Consider the following 24,326-nt stretch of genomic DNA (forward strand, 5'->3'; position numbering starts at 1 on the left):
CCTGAGTGTGACATAGATAGAAGTGGGGGCCCTTTCTGGAGCCATTCCCCATCTTACTTTTTTCCTGAATTGTTTTAGTTGATGATAAACTTTCTGTTCAGAAAACTGTGTTAAATTGGCTTTTGCAATTTGGACCTTCCATATCTTTTAATGTGTCTTCATATCACTTTATAGTATATTTGGTATTTTCCACCTCTCAGAAGTCTACCTCTGCTTACATTTTTATATTTTCCTTCAGTTTGAATTTTTCTATCAGCTGTTTTTACCGGTATAATGTTAATTTTTAATACAATAAAGCAAAGCTGCTTGTTATTTTTACATACCACAGAATTGTATCTTTATTAAAATGAAGCATTATCACTAGCGTAAGAAAAGGTCCAGTATTCTTCTCTGATACCAGATACACTCTATCCCACTTTGGTTTTTATTACTCTGTGTGACACACACGGCGTGCACGTGAAAGTCAGAGGACAGAATGTTAGGTAGTAGTTCCCACCTTCCACTGTGGGTTCTTCAGATTGAACTCAGATAACTCAGGTCATGGTCCAGCTTACATAGCAAATGCTCCCCACTGAGCTATCCACCAGCTCTACACTGTCACCCTGATCATGCTTAAGAAAGTTCTTAGAGAAGGAAAGAAGTTCTAGGGGGTCTTACTCCATGGTTTATTGTTATTGATTGCATAGCTCTAGTGTACTGCCTAATGTTGGACTGCATTGGAAAAGAGGAATCTCAGGATTTTTTGTTTGTTTGTTTTTGTTGTTGTTAGTTTTTTAATGGAAAGAGGGGAAGTTCTTGATCACTTGTGATAACTTTAGTAAAATTATAAACTTTTTTCCAAGCTCTATTATCAGGAAGAATCTAATTCAGTGTTTTAACATCTTTTTCTGTTTGTAGATTACATGAAGTTCGCATCCAGCCTTCTTTGACCAAAGATGGTGTCTTTTCTGCCCTAAAGATGGCAGAATTGGAGTTTCCACAGTTTGAAACCCTTCATCTGGGATACGTAGATGAGTTCTTGCTCCAGAGTAAGACATCATGTTTTATTTCTCGGATTTGCTGTGGGAAACATGCTTGATAGACTGAAATCTGGATATTGTGTGTCCTTATTTTCCTGAGCATAAGTGAACCTAATGTCTTACGTGCCTGCATGTCTGTTTTGGAGAAGAATCTTTTTTTTTTTGACTTGGATGTCTTGACATCCTCTTACATGTGACCTCTAGTGTTAGCATGCTATTGGGAATGTAGTGATTAACGCTGTGTCAAAAGAATCATTATCTAGATTTGCAGTTGTTTCCACTCCACTGTCCACATTTCTTTGCGATTCTGCTTCATTTTTTCATAGACTGTCACTCACAGTTCCATGTATTGAATTTGGTCTGTCACATTTCATGAAGCTTTGATCGTCTCCTCAGATGAGGTCCCATTCTTTGCTCATATTTTACATTTCCATAATAAGCCTGCTGGGATTCTGGCCTTGAGCACACAGTGGTTAGTATCCATTTTATAGTAATCACTGCTGGCTTGGTTACATTTGGGGCATGCATTTACAATTAGGAACTCATTTCTTGGGGTTGAAGCATTTGTAAGATAGTTAAGAAAATTTCCACCAACTTGTTTTCATTTTATTAGGAAGTAATTTGTTTCTCAGGTAATTTATAAAAATCTTGAACAACCACTGTTGTACACATGGTTTTTGTGTTTGCTTTGGATCTAATTTGTATCACAGAACATAGAAAGCTATAAATAATATTAACCAATATAGCCTAGGTCAAAGCATAGGACAGTCCTGGGGGAAAAAAAAAACAAACTACATTCCTCATTCATTTCAGTATATGTCACGGCAGTAGCAGTTGTGCCTTTGTTAATTTCTTTTACTTCATCATTGAGGTTCTCTTTAGTGTAACTGTAGAATTTTTAAAAATAAAAACACCCATTTTTAGAAAATTTAATGCCGGAACCACTTTTAATCTGTGTAGCTTGGAAACTCTTAGATTTGATCTGCATAGCATTAGGAAGCTAAGAATGATTTCATAGAAAATGAATCCTTCCTTGTTGAGCTTTTCTGGTTGTGAAAGAGGCTGCTTTCCTCTTTTTGGAGCATCTGTATCCAGATGCCCTCACATCAGAATCTAGACTTAAAGCCCATAACTTAGCAACTACCCTACCGTCTGGTGACCTCCTTTAGGTCTACAGAAGGGTTGGGTTAAATTCCCCCGCTCCAGGGATAGGCAGTGCTTCCTGTCTATACCAGTTACTCTCCTTTGTTTCTTCCCCCACAGCACACGGTCTCAGTAGGGTGTAAATACTACCTGGCTACCATTAGTTCACTTTCAAAGCAGTTAGTTTCAGTATCTTTCATATGTAGCAGTCTCTTGGTGATGGCCTTTTTACAAGGCATTGCCTTCTAGACTCTTCAGCCTGTCCAAAGATTGCCAGGGATTCTGTTTCAGGATAAGTGTTAGACGCCCTTTGAAAGACCAACTTAAGTGGGATAAAAACTAGGAAGCTAGCTCAGTAGGTGCAGTGCTTGTCAGGCAAGCATGGGGAACTGAGTTCAGATCCCCAAAACCCACATCAAGCTGGATGTGGTAACACCCATCTGAGAATCCCAGCTATAATGCCAACTTACCTTTGGCAAGTGGGAGGGGGCGTCAGCAGATTCCCTGGGTGTTCTTGGGACAGCGAACAAGAGACCCTGTTTTAGATCATGTGGAAGACAATTACCTACAGCAGTGACTGTCTTCTGACTCCACCAGAGCACAGTGGCACACGAGTCACTGCTCACTCTTGTTCTTTCTCTGTCTGTCTTCTTAGTAAGTCACATCTTGAAACAGGGTGGTGAAGGAGTGGTACCCTCTTGTAAAACTGGAGTTGCTTTTTTTGTCTGGCAAAATAAATTATTGGAAAAATGTCCTCTAGCACTTACAGAGAGTTGCAGTACCAGATGGTGATGAATATCCTAAAAAGTGGATGTTTTGTATTAGGAATAAAAATGACTGGGATTCGGTGATCTAAGGATATTTGGAGAAGGACAGCACCTAGAAAATAGGGCCAGTTCATCATAAAAGAATAAGCAGTCTTGAAGTTCAAAGAGCAGCAAGAAGGTTGAAGTTTAAGATGGTGTAAGAAGACTTCTGCAAGAAATACCATCAGATACCAAAGTTGGATAGTAATGGGAACTCTATGGAAAATAAAGTTGGTAAAACTTAGGGTAGATTGATTGGTTAACACATATTCCAAGCAAAAAAAATATACACTGCTCTATTGTTCAAAAAGTTTCACAAAGAGCAACTGAATTTTTAGTTTTTGTTTGTTTGGTTGGTTGGTTAGGGTTGTTAGTTAATTTCAAAGGTTATAGGGTATGTGTCTGTCTTTGTGTGTGTCTCTTCGAACCCTAGTACTGCCTTACACACTGAGCATACAATTTAACCAGAACATCCTTCAAAGAGCTCTTGTGTTTAAGTTAACTGTCCTGGAGCCATTCAGAGGAGATGATGATGATATGCAAGAAATTAAATGTGGTTGCTAGTGGCATGATGTAGGATAACTTAACACCCCCAACTCCAACTCCAGATTGTGACCTGGACAGAGACATGTGTCTGAGTTAGAATCCAATTCAGGGTTAGACAATTATTCACCTATTGTTATGTGCTCCAAAGTGAAATCTGGTCTTAGTTTTCCATGGCCACACCAGACTTAAAAGCATGTTTCTTTTACCATGAAAGAGTTCCATTTTTGTGCTTTTGTTTTTCTATTTAAAAAATAAAATTAAAATGTTAAAGTTGTATGAACCAATACATCTATTAAGTTAGTCCTTTTCCTCTTTCTAAACAATTGAATATTATTAATTTCCTATTAGCTATCCCTTGACTTTTAACATAAAATTCTTGTTTGTATGAGAATGCTACCATACATTGAGAACACTGACTTTAAACTTGAAGCCAGCCTGATGACCGTAGATGGAACAGAACAGTTTAATCACATGGAATGATACGATACAACACTTCACAACACTGAGACTTTCTTTCAAATTGATTTCTTTTCAGGCAGAATGGCTAATGCAGATTTGGTGAAGTATGGTTTGGCTGATGTGGTAGAAAATCCTGGCATTATCACTGATATAGGAATGAAGGCAGTCAATGAAGTTTTTTCCTGCATCAAATATCTGGCAATTTATAACTGTCCTCATCTACACAACCCATTCAATTGGATCTCAGGTACTATAAACTTGGAAATAACACTATGTTTTCTGGTAGTGAAATACATCTGTTTTTATGTAATATGATTATATTCCTAATGTAGACAGTATTTTATATACATATATTTTGTGTGGATTGTTCATACAAGTTTTGTGAACCATTCAATGAGGTGGAAATATATTCAGTGTCTCCTTCGATTTTTAAAGCTCTTACCTTAGAAACTTGCCCTGTCCCAGTTATAGATTTAAGTACCCTCATCTTTAAATGCACTTCCGAGCACATATGATTAAGACTAAGAGTCACTGGCCAGAACCTAGGATATTATTGTTATTTCCTTTGAGAATTACCTTCAAGGTGGCACATCACCTGAAAGGAAAAAGTAGAGGCCTGTTTCTAAAGACCTTACTTATGTGACTTAATAAACACTAACTTGAAGCAAAAGCTTTTGTTGACCAGAGTCTTGTTCTGTTTCAACCTCTCCTGCCTACTACTCCATCTCAAATACAGAAGTGACTTTTGTACTTGATATTTTTTCCTCATGACACAAGTTCATTTTATCCTCTGAAAAAGTAATACTGTTTATTTAAAAGCCTTTAACTCTTTGTATTCACAAGGCTTTAAGTAGATCACCAGTGAGAAGATGAGTTTTTTGTGACACCTACTTCAACCAAGCACCCTTGCAAATACCTACTGAGCCCTTGGCCCCTACTGTCAGAGTGGTTGCCAAGGATCTGCGCCTTTTTGCAGAGCTGCCTTCAGGACTGTTCAGAGCTCCTGAACCTCTTCTGAGATTGCTTGCCAGAATGGCCATACCTCACCTGTCAGTGGCCCAGATGAACCAACGTGTTACTGGAAATTAGGAATTTTAGGATATAGCAGGTAGAGATCACTTTTAAAAAAATAACATTTATTGGGTTTTTGATTTGTTTTTCTTAAATACAGAAGAGTATAAAGAAGAAAACAAAAAATGGCTTATAATCCCATCACTCAGAACTCCTGTTAACACTTATATTAAAGTAATACATGCACTTGATAAATTTCAGACAGTACAGAAAGGTACAAAATGAAAAGTCTCCTCTTCTCAAGGTAACCGTCATCAACAGTTTCTTGTATATTCTTCTGGACAAATTATTTTGTGCATATTACATCCTATACCTATATAGCATTTACAGTGATTTCTATTCAGAAGGATCTCCCTGTGTGTAACTGTCCTGTCCCTTAGTTGTCATACTAAGTATGTTCGGGAGAGCGCCTCTTCTCTGCCAGTCTGTAGCTCTCCTCATTCTGTCAAAGTAGGTGCATCTCTTCAGCTAAGCAAATGTGCCATGCTTGCTTCCCCAGGGTCCTGTTGCTAAAAGCCATGTAAGCTGACAGAGAGATGACAGTTCAATCAGGGCCACATTCGTTTTACTTCAGTGTTTCCTGGGCCATGTATTTCTCACAGTGCAATTAGTTCTGGAAGCATCATAATAGGGAATCATCAAGTCTTAAAGACCATGAAATAAGGGAAAAGTTACTTAAAGAAAAAAAGGATTGGAAAGACTTTTGTGATCTGTAGCAAATATTCATGGATTGCATGGGGGACAGTGCTGAGTAAACACCTTTTGTGTTATTTTCAACAGACCACTCTCGGTGGACCCGACTGGTTGATATCAACCTCGTGCGGTGCCATGCATTGAAGCTGGATTCTTTTGGCCAGTTTATTGAATTATTGCCCAGCCTGGAGTTTATTTCCCTGGACCAGATGTTCCGTGAACCACCCAAGGTAAATGGCAGTTGAGAAAAGTTTTTTGCTTGTTTGTTGGATTTATTTTTTTCAATCTGTTTTGATAAGGGAAAAAAGCAAAGCAAACAACCTGTGATGTTTATTTCTTCTTAATAAATATACCTTTATGCTGTTCTAGTTGTGTTTTTAAAGTTCCATCTTCAGTGAAGGCAGAACATTTAAAACAATGGCTGCCCTCCTGTTGTTACTAGTGAGTATTAAGGGGTCTTCAGAGAAGGGCAAGGAAAAGTGAGGATGCTGCCTGTTTTGTAAATTAAAGGTAAGGCAAAGGAGATGTTAGCACAGAGAGGCCTTTCTCGGAGTACTTAGAAATTAGTCCTCAGGAGCTCAAGTCTTAGGAGTAGGAATTTATTTTGGAAATGTTTTACTTTGCTGTCATCTCCTAATAAGTTATATCTTAAAAAATCCAAGGTTGCCCAGTTGTACAAAATGTTATTTTAAAACTGCGTTACCAATAGAACTCACTTGTGGTAATGTGTACTGTTGTGCTTTTATTCTCACCATGGAAATAGTTCATTGTAATGGGAAGCATAGGGCTGAGGTCACAGAGTCTGTTTTAAGTTCCCAGCTAAACCACGTCTCAGTCCTGTGCTGTCTGTCACACATCTCCCCGGTGTGCACCTGATTTTTGTCAGTGGCCGAGCAATGCTGTATCTTGCTTGAACTGTTTTAAGCCTTGAATGGGATCTTTTACACTTATTTGAAAGCATTTCTTAAGTTGTACTTTTAAATACTAGCTCTTATGTAAAGATGAAATGATGGGTTATTAAAGAGAGGTATTCTATATCAACCCAAATTAATAAGCTCATGGTTTGTTTTTACCCAGGGCTGTGCTCGAGTTGGTTTGAGTGCAGGAACTGGTATTGGGGTTTCCTCGGCACTTGTTAGCAACCAGAACTCCAACAATGACAATGATAATAATGCTCAGAATAATAATGCCAACATCCATGACAATAATCACCATCACCCAGATGATTCAGATGAGGACAATGACTTTCGTCAAGACCTACAGCCAGGAGAGCAACAGTTTGCAGCTGATGGTAACTCAGATCTTTCATGAGCTCCAGATACAAATGAGTGTTGCTTTGATGTCTCTGATCTATCCTGCTCTTTTTTCCTTGTTTGAGCTTGTCATTACTTGTCCACACACAGGATCTATAAGAATTCAGAGTGTGAAGGACTGGTCGACTCTGGGACTGAGGGTACATTGATGGTATTAGAGACTTGTTTAACTGAGATTTAACTCAGAGGGTTGTATTGTAGCAAAGTAGCCTCTCAAACTGCTTAGGTTAAAGAGGAAGTGAGTACCAACTGCATGCATGGGCAAGTTTCACATACTTTCAGTCCGTAAATGTTCACAACTGCCCAGCAGATAAAGTATGTGAGCTAATTTCAGCTCTGTAATTACCTGCCAGTTCTTTACTAGTTACTGAACAACTGCTGCATGCTAGCCCAGGAACTAATAGATTCCATACCCTCTGCTAATGAGTAAAGATGAGCTGAGGTGCTTTCCTTTCCAGATTTTCTAGTTTCTCTGTTGATTCCCCAAAATCAGAAAAAATAATTCCTCTAGTCATCTTCATGTCATTTTTTCACTCCCTTAGACATTGTAACTGATAAGAAATAGGCTGTCCTGCTCCTGTGGAATGACTTGTAGTAAGCGGTATGCTGTGAACATAGATGCCCTGAACAGAGAGTCTCCTATAAACTTCTTCCCTCAGAAAAGTCACAGAATGACTCTCAATCCTGGTGGTTATCCTACTTGACAGTTCAGCTGTATTTGGTAGTGCTGTCTACTTCTTCCTCCTTGAGATACTTTTCTCACGGTGACTCTGTAGCCATTTTCCTGGTTTTACCCTAACCTCATTTAGCATTCCTCCTCAGTTTCTTCACCTCCTCTTTTCTCCCCCCTCTCCTCCCTCTCTTCCCTTCCCCTCTGCTCCTGTACTCTGCTCTCTTTTCCCCCCTCCCTTCCCCCTCCCCTCTCCTCTATCCTTTTCCCCTCCCTTCCCTCCTGTATCTCTTTATTCATTGTCACTTAGAATAATGGCATTAGTGCCACCTGTATTTTGAGCTCTAGATAGTTTTCTAGCCTTGAACTTTCCAATTTTTTAAAGTAAATGAGACCATATATGACTCTAAACTTTGTTATTGTAGCATACAAACTTCTAGACATTGCAAGCTTAAAGTCAAATCAGTCTCCTGACCTTAACCCTAAGAGATACAAAGAAGTGTAAGAGCCAGCAGGTAGTAAAAATGAAAGAAGGAAGTGTAACGTTGAATACTGTCCCTTTGTGGCCAAAGAGGAGTCATGTTCCAAGAGTCATGCTATGTATGTCACAGGCATCATAAAAATACAAGGTGGAAACACATAAATTATTTCTGGGAAGTTGTTACAACTGCTGTAACACAAAACACTGCAAATTGTACAAACCCAATTGTGGTGACAGATTGCAATGGAAAAATTATATGCCTACAACTCAGTACAGAGGGGAGAATGCCTTTTGTTGCAAAATCTCATTAGAATGTATTCAATACTGGTATTATTCTGACACAAACTGAAATCAGTCAACAATTTTGGGGAAGTAGGATGTAGCTAGATCAAATATCTTGAATATTGTCTTGAGGGATTTTATACTTACTTTGAAACCATCTGATGAATTTAGCTATGAGTACTAAGTTGACATTTATTGGTCTTAACGTTTTCATGGGCCTTACCCTTTGGAATAACTTGAGAATAAAACCATATGTTCTCATTTATAGGCCCTAGATACAGTAAACACTGAAAACCATCAAGCATTTAAATGCCATTAAAGAATTGTAAACTGTATGTAGTTTATTAATGTTCCTTGCCATATATTAGCTATAAATGACAACCCAACCTCTAGAAGGTACATGGAAAAGGTAGAAATTGAGTTTGCGTGCTCAGTATAGCCTGGTTCAGACTGCAGGTACCACAAGACTCATTGTTCATAGGATGACCATCGTCTTCAAGCAAATAGCATAGAGGGAGCATCACCCATCCTTCCTGGGAATACTTCAGGGGATGACTAAGGTCTTTTTCTCCGCCGTGACCCCTGCTTCTGTCTTACATTGATTGATGAAATAACCGTTTCCCGTCTGTGATTTCCTTTTCTGTGTATTAGCTAGACCCTTTGTCTCTCTACTCTTCTGAGTAGGTCACATATGACTGGGGTGTTCTGTCCTCAGAACTTCCATGGTTTTACATGCACTGTGGATTTTTGTTTCCTTGAGTTTTCGCTTTATTTTTGTTTAAGCATTGAATGACATGGAAGACATGGTGCAGGAAGATGGAGAGGTGGGAGCTGAGAGTGGAAGTGATGTGCCAGCCCCCAGTCAGGGAATCCTTCCTATGGATGCTGATGAGGAACAAGCAGGTAATCGTGTCACTCTTTCCACATCCATCATTCTGGAATTTAGAGTGAGTCTAATGGAGAATCGGAAGTACTGAGAACAAGTACGGATGTGTTACCTCTATTCCCTATTGAGACTTGTTAGGAATTCTCCTAGTCTCATGCATCTGTATCTTACAAGTTTTTTTGTTTTGTTTGTAGCTGCAGCCAACAACTGCTTTTTCTATTCCACTGTATGTCTTGTGTGTGGATGTCGTTGTAATTTAAGAAAAGCAGCACGCAAGAGAAAGACACCATGCAGCAGTGTTCAAGCAGGGGCATTTTTTTAATCAGAGAAAAGGATCACAAAAAAGGGGAGGGAGGAGACCGGCCTCCAGAGACAGGAGCAGCAAGAGAGAGGCGGGGAGCTGATGATAGACACACAGAGAGGGGGAGAGAAAGGAGAGAGAGAGGACGGGAGGAGGGCAGGGCCCTTTTAAAAGGGAACGTGGTGAATGTGCACAGGTGGTGCTCTTAGTGGCTATAGCTGAGGGCATCTCCTGTCAGGACCCCAAGGACAGACCAGTGCAGATGCCTGAATACTAACAGATGTAGAAAAACAAAGCACTCAGACTTTGATGGAAAATAACTGGATTAAATACTCTGTGTTTGTATGAGCACTGTTCAGTGGACACAGCCAGCTTTCCCCCTCTCTCTCTGTGTGTGTGTGTGTGTGTGTGTGTGTGTGTGTGTGTGTGTGTGTGTGTGTATAACAAGAGATCATAAATGTGAGAGGTGAGAAGAGCAGAGTGTAGATAATATAAACATAGTGCTCATTTATGTAAGTCTCAACTTTTTTAATTTAAATTTTAAATGTGTCTGTCTTCTGACCTCACTTCAGAGGGGAGGAGGATCAAGGTGAAGGCTGTCCTGGGCTGGTGAATGGACTAAAGCCTAGTCTCTACCCCGGTGGCAGGCTAGCGTCACAGGCCTTTAGAGCACATTGCTTGGCTCTTTGCTTTATGGCAGGAAGCAGTTTTTCAGAGGTGAGCACTGTGCTCAGCACCACTGGAGAGTGACAGGGAGCAGCCTGAGATTTGATCAAAGCACCGCCCTTCCTGGCTCGTAAGTGTCTGACGAATACAGTCACTTTACCCAGCATACCTGCTGAGTGTCAGCTTTGCCAGGCTTTGAACAGTGTGACAGGCAAGGGCAGGCAAGATCATAAGCAGATGACTGGTACTTTACACAGTGTCCATCCTCTACCAGAGTATATGGTGCAGTCCTCCAGAGAGGCTGCCTGCACCGCTCTGTGCATCCTCTACCAGAGTATATGGTGTGGTCCTCCAGAGAGGCCCTGCACCGCTCTGTGCATCGGTAGAGTATATGGTGCGGTCCTCCAGAGAGGCTGCCTGCACCGCTCTGTGCATCCTCTACCAGAGTATATGGTGCGGTCCTCCAGAGAGGCTGCCTACACCGCTCTGTGCATCCTCTACCAGAGTATATGGTGCGGTCCTCCAGAGAGGCTGCCTGCACCGCTCTGTGCATCCTCTACCAGAGTATATGGTGCAGTCCTCCAGAGAGGCTGCCTACACCGCTCTGTGCATCCTCTACCAGAGTATATGGTGCGGTCCTCCAGAGAGGCTGCCTGCACCGCTCTGTGCATCCTCTACCAGAGTATATGGTGCGGTCCTCCAGAGAGGCTGCCTGCACCGCTCTGTGCATCCTCTACCAGAGTATATGGTGCGGTCCTCCAGAGAGGCTGCCTGCACCGCTCTGTGCATCCTCAGGTTTATTATCTTTGCTTTGGCTTATATAATTGCAAAACTGGGAAACTGTAACTTAATTTTTAAAATGTTAGGACTGCTCTTTGGTTATTTTCGGGTGATTTATTGCAATTTTTGAAATAATGAAATTGGGACAGGTGTTTTAATTTTGCTTCTAGAAATGTATAATATCAGTTGTCAATTTAGTCATACTTCATGTTGTCATAATGGCTTTAGCGTGTGTAAATGCTTTCACAGGATCTCACACAAGTATTTGTTTCACTAAAGTAAGTGACAAAAGGCAGCTTTGCCAAAAGCATCTCTTTTATTGTAGGTCTCAGAAATAGTACTTTCTGTGTAAAGTTTTCTTGAGCAACAAGTATTATTAGTCTTGTGTTTTTGTTTTAGGACCTAGTGGTCTACAGCGTGTGGTAAAACCAACCCCAATTACAGTTCATGATTCAGAGAGCGATGATGAAGAGGACAGTCTAGAACTCCAAGAAGTCTGGATTCCTAAGAATGGTGCCCGGCGTTATTCGGAACGGGAAGAAAAAAACGGAGAGTCAGTACATTCCAGGGAGCCGGCAGGTGAGTGGTTGTCCGGCTCTGGCCTGGCAGTGAGTCAGAGCTGCTTCCCTTGGTTCAGTGTGTCTTTCCTGCAGTCTACAGTGCAGCTTACACATTGAACGTGTACTAGGAAGCCGGGAGGGCAAAAGTCTAAGCGGGACAGTGGGCAGGACTGCTGTGGGTGAGCAGCACAGCGGAGATGTGAAGGGCAGTGGGCATGAGGGATCCTTCAGTGGTGCTGTAGTAGCTGTAGTCTGAATATTGGTGGCAGCTGTGGCAGTTAGGGGGTCCTAAAATGTAGGGATTCTTTTTTTTTTGGCAGTGCTGGGGTTTTGGATCTAGGCCTTTAGCATGCTAGGCAGACACTACCACTGAACTATATCTCTAGTTCCTAGAAATAGTTTTTATAATTTCTGTTTCCTTTTAAAGCCAGACAGCAGCTTATTCTGTTAGCCTTGCTAAGAACCCGTCTCTTAGGTTCACAGTCCTTCCTTCCCTTGCTCTTCTTAGCTCTCAAAACCTTGTACTTAGGACTTGTAGCAAAGGATGCTTCTTTTAAACTGTCTGTCCCTTTACTTTTCCTAACCATCTGCTCATTTTCCCTCTTCGCCCTTTAATGTGTTTGGATGTTCAGTGTACAGTTAACATTGTACCTACATTATATGTAATGCTTCATTTTGGAAAATGATTATGCAGGTTTTAGCTCACTCCTTTTTCAATTGTGGTTGAAAAGAAGCTTGATGGAAACTAAAACTTAGAAAAAAAATGTGACCAGCTGACTAACCTGTAATTTTTCCTAGGAAATCCAGTTTCTTAATCAGGCAGCTAAAGTGTGTTCTTGCCAGAGACCTGCCTTATTAGTTCATTCTGTTCCATTCATTGAGCCTTGCTGCAGCATGGGGGCTTGGTTAGGTGCTCTGAAGGCTCATAGCGTACCTTACGTCATGGTCTGTCATAAACAGAACCTTTAATCCAGCTGGAGTCAGATAGACAACATTGATCACAGAGTTGCAGGCATTGCTATAGTGGCTTTAGGTGGGGTAAATCAAGGGTTGCACAGAGCTCTGGGCCCTTTGCGAGGTGGATATATTGAGGAAAACGTCAAGGCTGGGTGCAGAGTGCAGGCTGAGGGAGCTAAATGGGAAGTTAGTTTAGAATCAGGTCCTTACCAGGGAAGCACTAGAGCTGGTTGCCAAGTTTTGTAGTAGTTAGGAAAACTAGTGTACATGGTTTCCTGTTCCAGATTTATTTACTCTTGCCTTTGGTCCAGAATCTGTACTGAAATCTTTTCTTTCCCTCGGGCCATTCTTCTTTTTCTGTAAGCAGTAAGTGGAAAAGGCAAGACTCCACTCCGAAAGAGGCACAACTCCCATCAGATGGGCCAGTCGAAGCAGTTTCCCTTGGAGGAAAGCAGCTGTGAGAAAGGCTGTCAGGTCACCAGTGAGCAGATCAAAGCCGATATGAAAGCAGCTAGGGATATTCCTGAGAAGAAGAAAAACAAGGATGTTTATCCCAGCTGCAGCAGCACCGCTGCCAGCACAGTGGGAAACTCCAGCTCGCCCAGCACTGCTTCTCAGAGTCCTGACTTCGTACGGACGGTGACCGGCACTGGCTCATCGGAGTCTAGCCCTACAGAAGTGGATGTGTCCAGGCAATGTGTCTGCTCCCCTGGTGGGTCAGAGGACTCTGAGGCCATGGAGGAGGGAAATGCAGAGAATTCTGTCTGCCCCAGGTGCTGCTGTCACAGGCCCCAGGAGTCCCAAAGGAGAACTAGCAGGAGTTCTGATGAGGAACGTCCTTCAACCAGCCGAGCCTGTGTTGTGAATGGCCCGGATGGTACGAGATCCGCCTTTTCCTTTAGGACTCTGCCACAAGGGGGGTCTTCAGGCCCGACACATGATGAGAGGACTAACGGGAGTGGCTGTGGGGCTACAGGTGAGGACAGGAGGGGGAGCTCCCAGCCTGACAGTTGTGACGTGCAGTCTAATGAAGACTACCCTCGGAGGCCCCTTACCAGGGCCAGGAGCAGACTGTCCCATGTACCGCTGATATCTGAGTCAGGTATGACAATGCTCCCAGGATTAGCTACTGCAGGGCAGGGCTGCAGAAAGGCCCAAGCATGTTTTATGAGTTTTCTTATAAAAAGCCAATTCTTGGTGAATTACAGTCTATTCGGGAGTTCTGTGGATCGTAGAAACTTTTAAATGATTTTTGAGACTGTTTTGATGGAAGGGGGTGTAAAACAGTTTCCATCGAGAAAACTCAGAATCATTTCCCCTTTAAGAAAAGTTAAATTGTGTGTATTTGCCCTGTACACAGTCCTGATTCTGATGCCTAGGCCCCCATAGATGGATGCTGCTCCCACCCCACACCTAGGGTGCCTTGGAAAGACCTAGTGCACAGGAGAAGGCAGGAGCCTGAAGTGGCTGGGCTGGTACAGTTCCCCGTGCATTCCTGGTTCGTATTTTATGAAATACCTGGTTACGGTATTTTGTAAACTCTAGTTCTGTTGCATAACAAATAGTCTTTCTAGCTTCTGTGGGCTTTAGTGATTGCTTTTGTGGTTTTGTTTCTCCTGAAATTTATTTTGCTCCCAACTAGGTTAAAGATAAACAGGTAAGTAATTAATTTTCCTCAGATTTTTTTAGGTGAAGGTACACACATGCATGCTTGAGCTCTTCATTTCATTGATATTAGTAGTGTATATCCTTGGCATTGCGTTTAATATTAGTTGTATTTCTGTTGTAAGGTGGCCCTCTTGCCTTTATTAAATCATTAATATTTATCAGTAGATAGTAATGAATTTTAATTTTCTCTAAGCATCTCACTTTGAGAATCTTAGAACAAGTCTCAACACAGAGTCCTCTTTTTCATGTACTAAATGAGCTGAAGTCATGAGGCGTTATGTTCACAAAGTGAGCTTTCTTTAAGTGCAAGACTTAGCTGTGCAGATAGTTGTGGTAACATAAGTCTTATAAGTTGTATTTGAAGGTACACGATATTTTGTAAACTCTAGTTCTGTTGCATAACAAATACTCTTTCTAGTTTGACATGAGATGATACCATTTTGAAGTGTGCAGCTCAGTAACAGAACACTCAAGCTTCTTTATCATCCTGGCCTGGGCTTGCTGGGAGACCCCTAGTTGCCTGAGTCTCATCTCTGTGAAGTTGGTGTACATGACTTCCATACTTTGTAAAAGGCCTGCCTCGCAGACTTTTCAGAAACACTCTCAGCATCTCATTTATTAAACACCTGTTCATTTCTTCTTCTGTCAGAGTTTGGAATAACTTGGGGTTGACTGGTGAAAACATTATCTTTCCTATTTGAGTCCTATTTTAAAACTATTAATGTATGTCCAGGTATTTGGTGTCTGTCTTGGTGAAATTTTACAAATCGATTTTAATTTTTTTTTACATGAGTCATTCATATTAACTGCTGTCCTTTGAGGGTCTTAGTTTTGCCTTGAGTTTTTACTCTTTTACTGTTTCATTCATGTCTGTCTCATGGCCTGATTTTTATCATAGGTTAAATAATTCCCTGGAATAAAAACAAGAAAAATCTCACTTTAGAGTGTCCATTGCTATACCCATTGCCTCCTTTTTTGTTTGTTTTCATTTTTTTTAAGTTTGAGATAATTGTTTTAGTGCCATGAATTAATTCTCAATATTTTAAAACATTAGGCAAATGTCCATTTACTTTTAATAAGTTTTTCTGGGCGGAATGCCTAAGTATTGATTTCAGTATTTTCTGGGTCTCTTAGGAAGAACACATTTGAGTGTTTTACAGATTATTTTAAAGCTAACATAGCATGGTTTTGTTATGTCTATTAAACCCATTCTCTTCTAACAGTGTTAAAGAAATATGCCTAATACAGGAATCAATATGGTTGAATCAGTTGAGAAATAACATTTGAATTGTTTAGTTTTTACCTTAGGGTCTTGTGGCGTAGTGAGGCATGTTAGAAGTTCATAAAGTTACTTTTCTGTGATACCCTATTTTTGAAATTAATACTTGTTTTTTTAATCATTTATGAAACAAAAATATCAATAGAATATCTTACGTGGCTATGTAAAGAATAGCATTGGTTAAAATAGTTGCTGGGTCTCCCTGAGCACTCTGAAGCTTGTCTGGTCTGCTTTTGTTTCTGTGGCCCCTTTAATGCCCGCACTTGTAACGCTGTGTTCCATCACCTGTCTGCCTGGGAGATCAGAAGCCCCACATGGCAGATTTGCCATTCTGTTCCCTGCCTCTTGCACCGTGTCTTATGCACAGTCAGATTGGAGGGGTGACGTGAACATAGTGAGTGTAGCAACAATGCGGTGTGTGGATGCTGGAAAGTGTGCAGTCATTAGAAATCGTCTCTGAACAGGGAGGAAGAGTGAGAATAATTCCCTTCTCCTTGTACATTTGGGAACATCTGTTTGAGATCATCTACAAGTCAATTGTTGCCTCATTTTATAGTTTTTTAAAAAAGAAAACACCAACCAATTTAGACCCCGTGGAGAGCAGGGAACATAACCCACACCCCGTGTTAGAGGCAGTAAAGGGGAGGGAGAGAGCAGATTAAGAAAGTGAGAAGTCGTGGGGTATTGGTGGCATTCGCCTTTTATCTCAGCACTCTGGAGGCAGAGGCAGGCGGATCTCTCTGAGTTCAAGACCAGCCTGGTCTACAGAGTGAGTTCCAGGACTCCAAAGCCACAGAGAAACCCTGTCTCAAAAACAAAACAAAAAAAACAGAAGGTGAGAAGTCTGATATCAGACTGTAGAAGGAGGATGCTGAAGACCCTTGCCACATCACTACTGGAGGAGTGAAAGAGGCCTGTTTGCTGTCTTCATGTTGAAGGTGTGGTGAGGGAGGAAATTCTAACAGCTCTGTGAATCTTGGTGGTTGAGTAAAACATGCTACCTTTCGCTGGCTTTTGGTCATGGAGACAGGGTTGCAGGACATTCCTTCAAGATATAGTTTGACTAGAACTCCTCATTTTGCCTTCAACCAAAGCAGCCACTTTCAGTTATTTCATAGTAGAATTTCATGGGTCCCAACGGAGGAAAACATTCTGGTGGGTTAAAAACAACATGTTGACTAATTCTAAGATGTTAAATCCTGAGTCTTTTGGTATTGGCAAGACCTGTACCTCATTTCCTTTTGTAATCTTGTTGGGGGTTACAAAATTTCGCAGTGAAATGTTTGCACTCAACTTAGGGTGCTAGTTAACACCTGGGTTATAGTCACTGGTGTACTGTGTTATATGTCAAAAATGAGGGCAAGACTTTCAATCTATTAGTAGATTGTGTGGGTTTAAGTTTAGATACAGATTTAGAACTCATTTTTTAATAAAATCATAACTTGTTCTTATAATTAAATTTTAACATTTTAGTAAAATACTAGTAAATTCAGTTAAAACCTTACTGAAAAATATTGTAGGTCTGGTAATGTAGTGACTAGAGCCAGATTAGTGTGTTTGACTCTTGGTACCAGTTAACATCTTAGCTAGCTATTTTCCTTCCTGAGACTCAGTTTTCTAGTATATTTAGTGAGGAGAATTTTAACAGTAAGTTATAGTAGAGTGTATTAGAAGGATTAAATGAATACAGACAAATGAAACCCTTAGAGCAGTGCGTGGCACCCGGTGAGCACCCCGTAAATGCTTGTTTTGTTCATGAACCTGCAGTATTGGCTGCCAGGTGTTTCCATCCGAACTCATTTTAATTCCTACTGACTGACTCTGGGAGAAAAGTGTTGCCTTTAAGGAACTTTTAGTTTAAATATGGAGACAGGTGTATGGGGAATTACAGAACAATAAATATTTGGAGATCCATATAAATTTGTTAGAACCAAATGATAATTGAGTAGGACTGAGATGGCTTATCTTTCAAACCCTGAAGGCACAAATGATCTGAGCAGAAAGAGCTGGAGTAATTAATGACTTTAACATGGGTAATGGAATATAGTCGATGTTTACAGATTGGTGTAATATTGAGAACCGGACAGTTGAGGCATTTGCCCTCAGTGTCAGGAATTGAAACATGGCACTAAGCAGCAGTCATTGAAAGGTTTTTTAGGAGGGAACTTAAAGCCAGGAACATCGATGAGATTTTGGAGTTGCTTGCAGGATAGGCTGCTTCAGGTAGGAGGGGTGATTGTAACTTGGAACAGTCTTTTAGAAACACCACCTACCTATTTCAGCAACCAAGTTGAGATCTTGGAATTATGATGGCGTTTTCATATGTGACCAAATGTGTTCTGGGAGGAAACAAGGATAAAATTTGAGGCTTTGTTTTTCCTTTTATAGAAGTTGCCAAAACAAAGCCGTGCCAAGCGACGAAGCGAAAGCGAACTGCAGATAAGTCTACCAGTACCAGTGACCCTGTGATTGAGGATGACCACGTCCAGGTAAAGAGGAGAGCTGTCTTCACTGCCAGCCCAGGACATGCAAAGAAACTGAAGTTCCTCCCTACATACTCTCTGTATTCTCAAGAGAAAGTTTGGTTAACAGCTTCTAGGTTGTAATAATAACAAAATTTGCCCTTAAAGGAAGCAAGGCACTGAGGAAGATACACTTACTTGTAACTTTCAAACTTTTATCATTGTAGGTTCTTGTATTAAAATCCAAAAATCTTGTTGGAGTCACCATGACCAATTGTGGGATCACAGATCTAGTGCTGAAAGACTGCCCCAAGATGATGTTTATCCATGGTATGTATTTGGGGTTGCATCATATAAGAGCAACACACATCCTTTATAGAATTAATGCCAAACCAGTGCAGGCTGCAACCCCAGCTACTCAGGAGACTGACCTGGAGGGTTACAAATTTAAGGTCAACTTGTGCTACACAGTGAGGCCTAATCACAAAATAAAAGAAAAAAATGAATAGTTTAAGAAGAATTAAAACATGAGAGACAGAGAGAGTAGCAGCTAGGGATATAGCTCAGTGTAGAATGCTTACTGCTTAGCATGTACTATATCCTAGATGCAAACCTCAGTAATGCCAAAGTTAACTCCCATATACAACAGTCACATTATTTTTCACAAGAATGTTTTGGCTGTCTCTCTCTGTTGTATGGTTCTTAAATAATTTTGGTCTGCCTCTAATTTTGTCTTTGTTGTATGGCTCTTACATAATTAATTACTCCATAGTGAGGGTCTATCTGCTGAATAGGGGTTCTTTTTGTAAATGGCCTCTCCTTGAAAGTCAATTGCTCCCTGGTTTGACTGGCTTCATGGCATAGTCAGGCTGCAGTCAGTTAATACCTCAGCTTAACTTTGGGCATGAGTGCTGCATAAAGATGTGGAGAGAGAAAAAAACAGTGCTTTGGTGCTCTGTGATTGGTTATCCTTAGTTCCTAGCCATGTCACTAGTCCGGCCCATTCTCCAGTCCCACAGCACATGCCTTCTCTCCTTTCTGTCATCTCCACTCATTTGTCTCACATCCTCCTGTACACATTCGTGTCCTTCCTGAGAGGCTTTAAAGTTTTGAGTGTATATTGTATCCATTTTGTTTCCTTTTTTCACTTAAAATTATGTTTTTTATATTCCTTTTTAAATAGAAAAAAATGTAGTCTGGGTGTGGTGGCATATACTTTTAACCCAAAACACTCAGGCAGCAAAGGCAGGCAGTGCTCTGACTTTGAAGCCAGCCCAGTCTACATAGCAAGTTTCAGGCCAGCCGAGATCAAGGTCTGCCTTGTTCTTGTCTTGAGCAACTTAATGTTGTGTGTTTATTTTCTTCAGTGTGTAAAGTGTACATAATTTTGGTTAAGTGATATGTATTTGGCCTTTGTTGTAATTAATTGCTGTGGGGGGTGTACATTCATGTGGGTACACAGTACAGGGTATGACTGCTACAGGTGACTCACATCTGGAATCTTAGTTCTTAAGTGACTCTGAAGCAAGAGGGTTACCGTGAACCCAGTGCCTGCCTGAGCCACAAAGCAAGAATCTGTCTTAAAGGAAACACCTAGCAGATACGACTTTCTGTTATATTAGTATTGCAGAAAAATTGTTAAAGCAGTTTAGTTATGTTTTCTCTTTCCTGTGGTACTGATAACAAGCAAAGAAATCCCATTAATTCCAAACATGTCATCAAACTAGGAGAGTAGTAAAAGGACAGAGAAGATCTCTCCCCTGAATTCTGTCAGACTCTTCTCACACTACAAAAAATTGAATATTTTTCTGTTTCAAACAACTAGGTTTTTGCTATAGACTATCTAATCACGTCACTACCTCCTTTTGGAGTTTCTTCTTGAAACAGAAAACTTGAAAGGCACAGCGGGGTTGGCTTTTCCTACCTGTTGCTCAAGAGTCCACCCTCTGCCTCTGGGCATGTAAAACAACCTCCAGATGCTCCCCTTTGCTAGCTCATCCTCTCAAAGCAGTGAGTACATCTTAGAGAGTGCCACTGGCTTCTGTATTGTCCCCAGCCTCCTGATAGAGTATATGGCCCCTGCTCCATCTTCTGCCCTTTTAACCAAGGTGTTCAGTTGAGCATGTCCTAAGACGTAGGATCTTAGATTAAGTAGTTCAACCTCTAGTCAACATCTAAGTTAATGGCAGATGGGATGCTAAATGAGATTAGATCTAGCCTTAACTCTGTCTGGTTTACAGCAGAGAGGCGTCAGGTCTGTGGCACCATCTGGTTCTCTCTCTTTTCTTTTGTTTCTAATTCCTTCTCTTCCTATGTGACAGAGGAGACAGTGAGTCTGAAGACAGGATGCTGGCACTGTTTAAACATGGAAGTTAGTTACAGGGTAGAGTGTTCTGGAAGGTGATGGTGTTGTGTTGGAAATCTTATAGAAGATGCCTTTATGAAAAATTTTAAAAGTCAGGCAAACCAGCTTTGTGATTTTATAATTGCATCCATTTAATCCTCTGCAGTTGAACTAGGTGATTTAAAACAAGGGAGGAGGCTGGGGTTGTAGTTGGTATAAAAGTGTAGTGAAATTTGTATAGTGGATAGCAGATACTTCTCTCTCTAGCTTCATGCTTTCTGTGTTTAACAAGAAGAATTGTGTTTTAGGGTAATTTATTCAGTAGATCTTTCCACAGTACTGAAATACCTAGCCAAAGACTTGAGAATCCACACATTACTGTGCCTTTTCTCAAGACCTGTTTCTGTATTTGTGACGGGAATTAAAATTAACTCTCCTCAATTTCTGTCATTAAATACAAGGTAGTATTGGTGAATTATTTTAACTATATAGTTTTGTCATTGAGTAATTCTTCAATATTAACTGTTTCGCGGGCAGGTCAATTTCTAGGTCTTAATTTCTTCAACAGCAGCAGCATTAGAAGGAATAGGGGCCTTGATGTCTCTCTAGCATGAGGACAGCCAGCTTCTTCTGAACTGAGTCGTATTGTCAAACCATACTGTTATTTGGGCTTGACCATCACAGTACCTGTGTTCAACTAGCACAGTGCCTGTGCCAGGGTTTTCCAGATAAGCTGCCAGCATTCTATACTTTGCACTCTTGTATATTTATGGAGCTTATTGTTTTATTTTATAGCTACCAGGTGCAGGGTACTGAAACATTTAAAGGTAGAAAATGCACCAATTGTAAACCGATTTGACTATGCACAGTGCAAGAAACTAAATATGGATCAGGTACTAGATCAGATACTGAAGATGCCGCCAGAGAGGAACCGCATCATCTACCTGCGCCCAATGCAGCAGGTAACCAGCTCTGCTTTGTTATGATAAAATACAAATTGTACTGTTAGTTTACTTAATCCATTTTGTTCGACCCTCAATAAAGATTCTTTAAAATCTGTGGGGTTTTTATAACCAAGCTGATATTGCTTGTTAATGCTTTTCTCTTAGCTCTTCAGGGATTTTTAGCAGCTAGACTCCTTTGGCAGGCTAGAGGTTGCATGCTGGCTAAGAGCATGCACTCAAATCACAAACTTCCTGGTTCAGATTCTTTAGAGCAAGTTCTTTAACCTCTGTCTCTTAATCCTTATATGTATAAAATTAGAATCATTATACTTGCATTCTTGTGTTGTTTTAACTAGTATATATGATAGACTAGGACAATCGCTGCTATCCTTAAGCAATAGTGTGATATCTGTAATTGTTATTGAAAGTTAAGTGGATGTGTAGGATGATGCTTCTTGCCAGAAGGAAATATTAACTTCTGGACCCTGAGATTGAGGCCCCAAAGTCAGTCCATCAAATTCTTAAGTGTATTAATAGTCAAAACTGGCTACATGCTTGAAACTAGACACTTTTCGTTCATTAAGGGAGCTTTTGTGAAGGAGTTGAACTCATGTCTCTCTGAAAGCAGGATGCCACTGCAAAGCTGGAGGTGGGGAAGGGCATCCACGGGAATGCTCTGTCAGCACAGAATCTACAAGGAGAAAGAAACACGTTGCCCCTAAAACATAGCGATTGTTGTGTGTACGAGAGTTCTGCACACTCTGAGCTCTGTAATGCAGGCTGCACTGAAACCTCTTAAGGACCTCCTCCAGTGATAGGGAGGTGAGGAGATCAGGTACCTGAGTCAGCTCTCTCTGACTTAACCGGTACTGACAGAGAGGAGAGGGAGAAATTGCTGAGTCTGCTGTGCAGGGAGTTTGCCAAGTCTTAATCCAAGCATGGCAAGCTGTGCTCTGGGACAGAGCTATTTGATTTCCAAATCAGCCAGGCATCTCAAAAGGGAAGCTTTTCAAGGGCTTCTGATGTCTCAGACTCAGTATTAGTCCAAAGGCCTTCTTCTGATGTCTTCCACAGGTAGATACACTCACTTTGGAGCAGAAGCTGTTTAGTGGCCCCTACCCCTATCACATTTGTATTATCCACGAGTTCAGTAATCCTCCTAATGTTCGGAACAAGGTGCGCATTCGCAACTGGATGGATACAATAGCCAATATCAACCAGTAAGTGACTCTGTGGTTCCAAAGGTCCCTTTTCATCTTCCTCCTATTGGGTGCTCCTAGGAGCAAACCCTAGTTTATTTTAAATGATTCCAACTGAGCTTTTTAGGCAGACTTACTTGTTATGACATAAACATGTTAAAAAAATAACTAATGAAAGAAAATTTCAAACTTAAAGTCATGCATGTATTTATGTAGCATTTTATTCAGACTTAGAGAAAAATCATAAGAAATTGCATGCATGTGTTATTTTTTCAGACATGGGGGATGGAAAAGATCAAGTTAGTGACAGCCTTGAGACTGATGCTTCACTTTGCGTAAAATTGTTTTTAATCTTATAAACATTGTACTAATTACCCTCAATATACAAGGCATTTGCTCAGAAGCTTCCGTTTCTCTTTCCTTAACATGGTTTGAAAGATAATGAAGAATGTAGCATAGACCAGGTTAGACATGTTCTCTAGTTGGAGTGACTGGCGATGTCAGAGAGCCTTAGTTCTACCCTAGATGGATGGTGGACTCTAAGCTTGAATATCGAGACAGTTGCTTTCTACCCAGCAGTCTTTTTCTTTTATATATTTACTTGATTTTTTTTTTCCCTGTTGCCTCCAGAGAACTCATTAAATATGAATTCTTCCTGGAAGCCACTCGAACTGAAGAAGATTTAAAAAAGTACCCTAAGTACCCATGGGGGAGAGAAATCTACACTTTAGAGGGTAAGAATTTCCCTAGATGAGCAGCTAAATTTTAAGCTGAGCACTAGATGGGAGGGGCATGCCTGAGGTGAGACTCAGAGGGTCTTAGAACTCATCAGATTAGTGAGAGGTTTGAATCTCTGCCAGAGGCAGAGGCTGCATAAATATTGGTCTGTCTGTGTTTCTACCATCTCTGGGATAATGAGAACCTGTTGACATACAAAAAGGGAGAGAAGATAAAAATGAAGAATTGTGGTAGTTAGGAATGACTTTGAAGGCAGCTGGCTCAGTCTCTGTGCCCAGCTGTAACTGCTTAGCTATAGCTTGCTGCTGTCAGCGTTTCTATAACCAACAGAACTCTCATGGCTGACTGCTTGTTTCAGGTGTTGTGGATGGAGCACCGTATTCCATGATATCTGACTTCCCTTGGCTGAGATCACTGCGGGCAGCAGAGCCCAACAGTTTCGCCAGATATGATTTTGAAGACGACGAAGAGAGTAATTATGACTTAATTTAACTTGTATTCTCTACATTGAGTCTGCCTTCCTATGTTAAATAGTTAATATTGGCTTGCGATTTAGTGACGATAAAGAGTGTGGTTTGGTTTCCCTAAATATTTTTAGTATCTCTTCTGAAAAGGTCCTAGCTCTAAGTTTGTGCAGCAGATGCACAGGGGTCTGATGTGTCCACACGATGTGAATTCCTTCAGCTTTCCTACTTGTTTGATTGTCTTGCATATGTGTATATGCTGGAGACTGAGTTAGGGCCTGATAAAAAGCATGACAGCCCATTGTAAAACCATTAAGAATTTTACTTTTTGAGAAAGATTCTCAGATAGCCCAAACTTGCCTCCTATTATCTGTATAGCAAGTCTGGCCTTGAACACTCAACCCAAGGTGCTAGGGTTACGTTTAGCATGTGCCACCATTCGTGACAAACTCATTGATCTTTATTGAAGAATTTACAAATAATGCTATTTCAGAATTGTTCAGATGTTCTAATTAACAGCCTGCTTCTTAGAAATATTGTTGTGTTACTGCAGCTTTTTGTGATTTAAGTATAGAAACTTGGGGGGAAACTCTTA

At 40.8% G+C, this 24,326-nt stretch overlaps 1 protein-coding gene across 7 annotated transcripts in view; it reads left to right on the top strand.

Moving 5' to 3' along the window:
* Fbxo38 (F-box protein 38) overlaps positions 1-24,326 on the top strand; it is a 43,357-nt gene that overhangs the window by 17,373 nt on the left and 1,658 nt on the right. For 3 of the 7 annotated variants that reach the window (XM_021229843.2, XM_021229844.2, XM_040741722.1), the window contains 13 exons: positions 898-1,028; positions 4,050-4,220; positions 5,825-5,967; positions 6,815-7,028; positions 9,267-9,386; positions 11,516-11,695; positions 12,998-13,735; positions 17,969-18,069; positions 18,270-18,372; positions 21,182-21,348; positions 22,405-22,550; positions 23,160-23,263; positions 23,626-23,739. In XM_021229843.2, coding sequence (XP_021085502.2) covers positions 898-1,028; positions 4,050-4,220; positions 5,825-5,967; positions 6,815-7,028; positions 9,267-9,386; positions 11,516-11,695; positions 12,998-13,735; positions 17,969-18,069; positions 18,270-18,372; positions 21,182-21,348; positions 22,405-22,550; positions 23,160-23,263; positions 23,626-23,739 — 2,432 coding nt within the window. The remainder of the gene's footprint in view (positions 1-897; positions 1,029-4,049; positions 4,221-5,824; positions 5,968-6,814; positions 7,029-9,266; positions 9,387-11,515; positions 11,696-12,997; positions 13,736-17,968; positions 18,070-18,269; positions 18,373-21,181; positions 21,349-22,404; positions 22,551-23,159; positions 23,264-23,625; positions 23,740-24,326) is intronic. The other 4 variants (XM_021229845.2, XM_021229846.2, XM_013116785.3 and 1 more) reach the window with 4 other exon arrangements.

The sequence above is a fragment of the Mesocricetus auratus genome, unplaced genomic scaffold (genome assembly GCF_017639785.1).
Source record: "Mesocricetus auratus isolate SY011 unplaced genomic scaffold, BCM_Maur_2.0 Super-Scaffold_6730, whole genome shotgun sequence".
In the NCBI taxonomy this organism is placed as follows: domain Eukaryota; kingdom Metazoa; phylum Chordata; class Mammalia; order Rodentia; family Cricetidae; genus Mesocricetus; species Mesocricetus auratus.